General features: G+C 36.3%; 1 protein-coding gene across 1 annotated transcript; it reads right to left on the bottom strand.

Moving 5' to 3' along the window:
- Window positions 1-582: 582 nt before the first annotated feature.
- Window positions 583-7471, bottom strand: pold3 (polymerase (DNA-directed), delta 3, accessory subunit). The gene is made up of 12 exons (XM_063461826.1): window positions 7353-7471; window positions 6768-6823; window positions 6237-6336; window positions 6091-6130; window positions 5754-5886; window positions 5340-5595; window positions 5175-5247; window positions 4233-4380; window positions 3896-3999; window positions 3515-3603; window positions 3316-3397; window positions 583-2355 (listed from the first exon to the last, which is right to left on the bottom strand). The coding sequence occupies exons 1-12, from the start codon at window positions 7407-7409 to the stop codon at window positions 2150-2152; spliced, it is 1344 nt and encodes a 447-aa protein (XP_063317896.1). The 5' UTR covers window positions 7410-7471; the 3' UTR covers window positions 583-2149.
- Between the last annotated feature and the right edge of the window lie 261 nt (window positions 7472-7732).

Genomic DNA, 7732 nt, shown 5'->3' with positions numbered 1-7732 from the left:
TTTCTAGTTAGGAAGCATAAAACACTGCAGCACAAAGCAAAGTGGAGAAAAATGAGTCAGGAGGGATTAAACATTTCCTTCTTTTTGAGGGCTGTCTTGTTGCCTGCTGCCAGTTTCATTTGCACCAAAGCAGGTGACTGAATTTGTAACTGGACAGATTCATGTGTCTAATCTTTACTGACTGTGTGTTACACTGTGATGATGAAATGGCCTCTTTATTTATTTATTTATTTTTGGAGGTGGGGTATTTATTTAAATATTTTATCATTTTATCTCAGGGATCCATGCATTTCATTTTTCATTAAGACAGTTTTTGTATTTTTACTGTCATTTTTATGCTTGGCTTTTCATTTTAATCATGTGTGTTTTTGTGTTTTGTACTTTTGATTTTTGGGAACCCATTGAGGAAAATGTTAATATATTTTCTTAATGGAAACTAAAAGTAACTCCACATGCTGAATATTACATAAAATTCAAATGCAAAAACAAGACAGACCACTAATGGCATTGTTGTTTTTTCCAAACTTTTTAATAATCATTTTTTAATAGAATAATATAACCCATCTAGGTTATATTAATTGAGTTTCTGAGTCAAGAGGACAGGGGAAGCTTGCTTGAGGGGATGACCAAGGATGTGCAGGTGTGTAGAAGTGCTTTTACATTCAAGGGATAAAGGAGGTGTGGAACACAGCTGGACTAAAGAAACCAGAATTACTCTTTCATTTTTTACTCATGTTACAGCTGTTTAGAATAATCAACCTTTCTGTTTTTCATTGTTTGCACTAACTATTGTCACACTTGATGCACCTTAATTAGAAAGTTTTATTAAAAGTAGTGCTTATAATAGTTTAGGATCAGTTGTGTCAAATGTCATAGTTTAAAATGAGCCTGAAAGGTGCTCATTTTAAAGGAATCAGTGATTTGACAAAATTACTGAAGCATCCATTAGGAGAGGAGCTGAGGAGTAGAATTGAGGACGTACAATGAGGGAAATAAAAAAGGTCAGTAAACTAGATCTAAGGTTCTTAACTTAAAAAAAGATGACAAATAATTTACTCAATAACTGTCCAAAAATCTTTTAGATACACACAAAATGCAAAATGTAGACAAATCAGAGAAAACTTGAAATAAAGATCAGTAAAGTAATATATTCTTGCTATGTGCCTATAGCACTGTGCAAAAGTAATAAGATGTCCCTCATCTCTTTGTCTATTATTAGGAAAATGTGAAATAGGTGCAGTTATTGGCTGAAACATGGGCAAGATGGAAATGTAATATATGAGACAAAAAACAGAGTTTGCACACTTGTTACCAGCTTGCAAGTCTGTAGTTCATATGACCATCTTTATTCTGGAACTCTACTTTTCCATGTTTATAATTTCATCAGCTCATCAAGATTCTTCACACCACGGGCTGAAATGCAGCCCAAACCATGACAGAGCCTCTACCCTGCTTTATAGATGGCTGTAGACACTCACTGTCATACCGCTCTCCTGAGCCCCACTCACTAGAAACAAAAATCTCAAATTTAGAATTACTCCGTAAGACCTGTAGCAACTGATTTTTAGTCCAGGTCTTGTGGAATTTGCCATACATAAGCCTTTTCTTCAGATTTCCGTAAGAATGGCATCCTGACAACCACCCTTTGATTGAGACCATTTCTGATGAGGTTTTGGTAGTGCTAGCAATAGATGATCAACTACAATTAAGAAAAAAACCCAAATACAAACAACTCCCTGGTTTGGTGATATCATATATTAAAAGGGAGGCATAATAATAAAAACTCAATTTGCTACTGCAGTAACAGGTGGAGTCTTTGACGTGAACAGAGGAAGAAAAAAAACGACAGAATGGTGAATTCCATGAAAATGTGGTTTGCTTAATGTGTTCAGATTTTCAGGCTTGTGATGGTTTTACATTTCTGAAAGTTAAAAACACACATTTAATTTTTTAATGTTTATTGAGTTGGACATGTATTCATAAAACGGAGAAACTAAAATGTAATTTTTAATGTCCATGTGTTGAAGTCCATTTGTCAAGTGTTCTGAATTGTTTCAGCTGATTTCAGATACGCCATAGTCTCATTACAGGAAGTCTACAGCAGTGCTCGTTTGTCCTTAGTGCTACTGAATGCACCCATCACCATTTGTTATTTCTTCTGGAAAAATCCCATTATGGAAGCTTGTTTAGTTCCCTTATTTGAGTTTGCTGATGCTTTCTTTTGAGTTTTCTTCTCATCCTCTTTGCTACTTGATGATGGTTTTGCTTTAATGGGATCTCTTGAAGCTTGTTTGGCGGGTTTAAAATCATCTTCGGATTCAGAGTAAGATTCACTCACGTAGCCTTTTTCTGTCACTGTGAATGAGAAACAACCTGGAGTTACAAATTCATACAAAACAACCAAATTAATCAATCTACTGTGGACAAGAGGACATTGCCAGATTCAGCCTAGATTGCTGTGTTTCTCTTGGTAAGACTGATGGAACAGCAGCAGCGAACATAATGTTGTCATAGTTTAAAGTGGAGCTGGAACCTCTCTACACACAAATGGCAAAGAACAAAGACACGGTGGTGTTAAAAAGAGTTTAGGTGGAGTGAAAGAGAAAAAGTGATCCTTGCACTTGCTCTGATCTACCACCTTTGACAAAATAAAACATGCAGAAATGATACTAAACTATAATCTTAGTTTGCTATGATTTTAAATTGCACAGCTTGCTGCAGGTTGACAACGGTCATCTCACTTAGTGTTGAACTGAAGCCTGCTGCTTTCATTGATGAGTTAATGTAATGGATGGGGTGCACTCAAATAGATTTACTAAAAGATTTAGTAACTTAGCTTGCAGATTTAGATTAATATTAAATATAATTCAATCATATTAAATATAATAGTTAGATTAGATTTTATTATAATAATAAAAGCAAGGTCTGTAAAAATATAAAAGGAGCTATTTAATCTCTCAGAGAAAAAACATTAAGTTGAGCACTGGCTAATGCATTTTTAAAAAGTACACATTTCTCACAGAATATTACTGCTCTTCCCTGGATGCATAGATTCCTCATAAACAAGTGAAGCAGCTGTGCGCCTGAGTATAAGCATATAAGGAACATCCTTTCTCCATAATAACAGACAGAACTAACAACAGCAGCAGAAATCTCCCAGCCCTGAGCTTTTGTCTCATATCGATTACTTGTACAGACCCTGACCTCTTTACTTAAAAAAAGTCACATATACCGTAGCAATATATATAAATACATTAAAAGTGTTTGATTATTATCTGCACTGGGTGGATTTTCACTGCTGTATGTTTTTCATACCCATGCATCCATCATCGTCCACAAAGGTATTTGACTTCATGACTCGTCTTCTCTTCCTTATTTTCATTTCAGAACTGCTCGGCTGTAGAATAACAAGACGCATGCTCCGAGTTAAATACATTTAAAAAATACATTAAAAAATTAATAAAAGACTACCAAAGTTTCCAGTTATATCAAAACTAGAGTATCAAACACTTACATGAGAATGTCTATCAGGTTCAACCTCCTTTTTAGGACTTGGTGATGATGGTTCTCTTGTCACGACTGGCTGTGGAGAGTCTGGAATAACTGGAAAACAGATTATCTAATCAATTTTGAAATGTCTACTTTTATAAGGCCTTCTTTTTCCAAAGACTGAAATAAACTGAAATAAAAGTTTTATCCTCACAAGCTGTTTGCCAATCCAATTAATTACAATGTTTGGAATTGCTTTTAGTGTGCCTACAGCAGCAAAACTAATACAAAATATACATTTATATCTTTAATCCAATTATATCACTGTTTGTTCACTTTTAAAATTAATAGGTTTTCAAAATAGAAAACAGCAGAATAAGAGAATAATATAAAATAAAAGTGTAACCATCTTCATCACTGCTGTCTGGCTCTGGTTTCTTGATCCTCCTCCTCTTTTTCTTCTCCATCTTCTCCTCTTCACCGTCAGAATCTTCTAGCCGCTTAGTTTTGCTATTTAAAAAAAAAAAGAAATTAAAGAATTTAAATTAGATTAAAGCCAGAAATAAACACCCTTTATAACTTTTGAAATTAGATTTCTAAGTAACAATTAGAGACAGGGAAGTGGGAGTTGAAAATTGAGGAAAGCGGATTCTTTTCATGATTAGAAAACTATTTCCTCATGTACTGAAAGGAATATTTAATTCAATTTGTGTCACATTTCCCACATGAATACCAGCACACACCTTCTGGAGTCTTTCTTTGTGTCTTTTTGTGGCTCCACTGGAGCAACGGTTTCTTGCTTTTCCTCTGGTTTTGACCTTTCATGCTGCTGCGCTGCTCTGGAAGATGACTGAGGTGCTTCCTCCTCCTTCACGGGTTTCTCCGGCTTCTCTGAAGTAGTGAAAAAGAACAATTATTCAGTAAACATATTCAAATCAAATAATTACTGCTCATCTTTCTGGGTTACTTTTGTATGTCGCAAAACAGCATGCACATCGATAAACGTGGAAACTTGATTTAAAATACAAACTCAATTACTCACAACAAAACACTGAAAACATCAGATCATGGCAGCACAAAAAGTTGGGACGTGGCATCCATGTTTTCCAAGTAAAACGTAACATTTTGATTTCTAACCAGAAAGGTTTTCCACTTTGCCTCAGACCATTTTAAAAGAGCTTTGGCGGAGAAGATTGCAGGGTTTCTGGATCGTGTTCACAAGTGGCTTCTGCTTTACAGCCTCTACATTCAAAACCTTACACTCTATGCAAGACAAAACCGATTACAACTACTATTACTGATTACAACCTGCAACACTTTGGTACTTTTTTTAAAACTTGTTGGCTCACTCGCTGATTATTTTTCACCATGGCGAGGAACACATTCAATTATGATGCTTTTACTAGGTTTATGTGAAATAAGAACATGACAGAGACAACATTTATTTATATAATGATGGGATTTGTACAACTGCTCTGAAAGGCAGATCGTGTATCAAATAAAGAGCAAAATAGTACTACTACTACTACTACTAATAATAATAACAAAAAAAACTATGAGCACAACAGTTTCAAGGTTAAAATAGAAACCTAAAACAAAATAACACCAGTCTTAATGGAACATATGGATTTTAATCCCCTTTTAATAAAGTACACCAGATACACAATTCTTTAATTATTACTCACTTGATGTTTGAGTCCCAAAGAAGTTTGCCACTGGATTGGCTTTTGCGACTGGTTTGCTTTTGGGTGCTTCGATCTAAAATACAAAAAACACAATTATAAACAAACAGAGCAAAAACTCGAGTACCCTGAAGAGCAACTGACTGCAGCACAAGGACAAAGTCGTACATCATGTGCATCCTCTTTCTTTTCAGGCTTCATCTCTTTGGTGTTATCCTGACTCTTAGGAGCAGATTTGTTAGCAAACATTCCCATAATGCCCTTTGGAGCCTTGGCGGATGATTTTAAAACTGGGCTGGTGTCTCCATTCATGCCAGCCTTTTTGTTTTCAGGCTCAGGTGTAGGAGCTTGCTGGACTTCCCTCGCCTGATGCAGCTCCACAGAAGACATGGGAACTGCGCTGGCACAGCGGATCGCGCTGTATCTGAAAACCAAAAGAAAAATAACTATTAAATAATATAAATAACATTATACATTAATTATGTTTTCATTCTAATAGTGGCTAAACTAATTTTTACACAGATGGTGTAAAAATGCTGATTACTGGTCACTGCAAATCAAAAAACACCATGATTAGCATACCTGCTGCAGTTTTTAAGATTGTCTTTCACAGCGTCGTAGTCCACAGCGTAAAGTGGGCCGCTGTCTTTAAGCAACGCTTTCTGGACGCTGTAGACGTGCACGCTGACTACCAAGCTCATCTTGGCTTTGAAATCTGCAGAAGACAGCAACAGCAAACGTGACACACTGCTGCTTCATTTACAACAAATATGTCATTAAATAAAACAAAATACAAAGAAAATCAAGACTCACTGACATAAAAGTGTACTATTTAGTGATGGTGATGATTATGAACTGAGGATATTACTTTTGAAATGAGAACAACCGAATGATGTCATGTGAATTAATATTTACACACCTTCCAGCTGGTCCTCCCTCACAACAGACACCTTGTGACTCTGAAAAGCAAACACGGTGTAAAAATAATTAAAGCTGCAGCTTTGGGCATGTAGGAAAAAAAATAAAAAATAAAAAATCGCAAAAAATGCTACAAACAGGTCTCACCGTTTGACCGTTGTCCACAAATTTCCCTGATACAAGGTAGGTGGCATGCAGCTGAGCTGAACTCTCGTTCCTCTTGTGATCCAGGTAATGGTAGAGCATTCTGAACACAAGACACAACTTAAATGTATTTCCCACACCCTGAGCCTTTACCTGGGCCACCTAGGTAAATCTGTGTTTATGGCATTTATGTATTTATCAGCCAATGACACAAAGTGTTAATGATCTTTTTTTAAAAGAAAACACACAGCACCTTTTTTTGCATGCACACATATGCCAAAACATGCAAACATGTGCATGTCTTCATCTCACCACCACAACAAAAACGGTGTAACTCAAGTGCAGAAAAACTCAAGCGACATTCCACTGGACTATTACTGTCAAATGTAGTGCTTCTTTGGCGCTAAATACAGTAAACCCTAATTAATTTAAATTTGGGATTGTTGCTTGGACAAACAAGACATTTTGAAGATGGAAAAAAAATGTATCATATATTATTTTATTAGTTCCTGGCATGTCAAAGTAACCACTTACTGTTTTGCTGTGTTGACATGAACTCCAAGAGTGAGACTCAGCCATTTATAGGTTACCTGGTGTGGAGAAAGCACACAGGACACTTGTATTTACACAGAGACTATATGACGGATAATAAATATTATCCAAATATTGTCTTTGTTCTTTAAGGTACCGATTATTGTTGCTTTCCATTAAGCTACATGAGCTGGGAAATATCTAATACTTATCAGATATAAATAAATATCGACTTCATGTCAGTGGTTGACATGTCTTTACTGTAGCAGTGTTTGTCACGCACTTGGCGGTTTCCAGCAGTAACTGAAATTGGTCAACTAAAAATAAGCTTTTCTTCAACTCAAGTGCCACTTACTACATCATAGCAGAGCCGAATTAACACGGAGACCCTTGAACATCCCTAAAATTGATAAAGATGCTCCTGGATACACATAAATTGTCGTGAAAACCAGACAAAGTTAAAACGGCAGTTTTTTTGAGCGGAGTTCAGCAGCAAATCATGTCGAAGCAGGAGCTAATTCACGCTCTAGTTAAGCCAGAAAACCTCATCGCACAAAATGAAATACCGCGAATTAAGAAGGCACTTACTATTTTATTATGGTCATTGACGTATTCGTCAATATTATCCAAATAAAGCTCATCCATTTTGTTTTATTCTCCTTGAAAGCAGACGACTTGCTGTTCCAATTTAACTGCGCGGGAAAGCAGTTTATTTACTTCCTGTTGCATGTCACGTGTCCGCCCGTCCTTCCTGTGAGGTGAAAGGCTTTAGGCTGCCCTCTGCAGGCCAGGCGGGGCTGTGAGTCACTCCCTGGATCAAATGAATGACAGAAGTAAAAAACAAACAAACAGGAGCTTCATTCATTTATTTTTACTATATTCCACACACATTATCACTATTAATACGGTTTTTTGTACCCCAAAACCAACACGGGACAGTTAAAAATCAGTGCAAACTGTCTGAGAAC

This window comes from Pelmatolapia mariae, linkage group LG18 (assembly GCF_036321145.2).
Source record: "Pelmatolapia mariae isolate MD_Pm_ZW linkage group LG18, Pm_UMD_F_2, whole genome shotgun sequence".
In the NCBI taxonomy this organism is placed as follows: Eukaryota; Metazoa; Chordata; class Actinopteri; order Cichliformes; family Cichlidae; genus Pelmatolapia; species Pelmatolapia mariae.
Note: the sequence above shows the minus strand (reverse complement) of the source record. Positions and strands in the feature narration are given on the sequence as shown.

Excerpts from the sequence above, each read along its gene's own strand:
- pold3 (XM_063461826.1), bottom strand. The coding sequence starts at position 7,409 with ATGGATGAGCTTTATTTGGATAATATTGACGAATACGTCAATGACCAT. Across the intron at positions 5,596-5,753 it reads AATCTTAAAAACTGCAGCAG|ATACAGCGCGATCCGCTGTG; the intron begins GTATGCTAATCA and ends TTTGGTTTTCAG. Across the intron at positions 3,398-3,514 it reads AACCTGATAGACATTCTCAT|CCGAGCAGTTCTGAAATGAA; the intron begins GTAAGTGTTTGA and ends GTTATTCTACAG.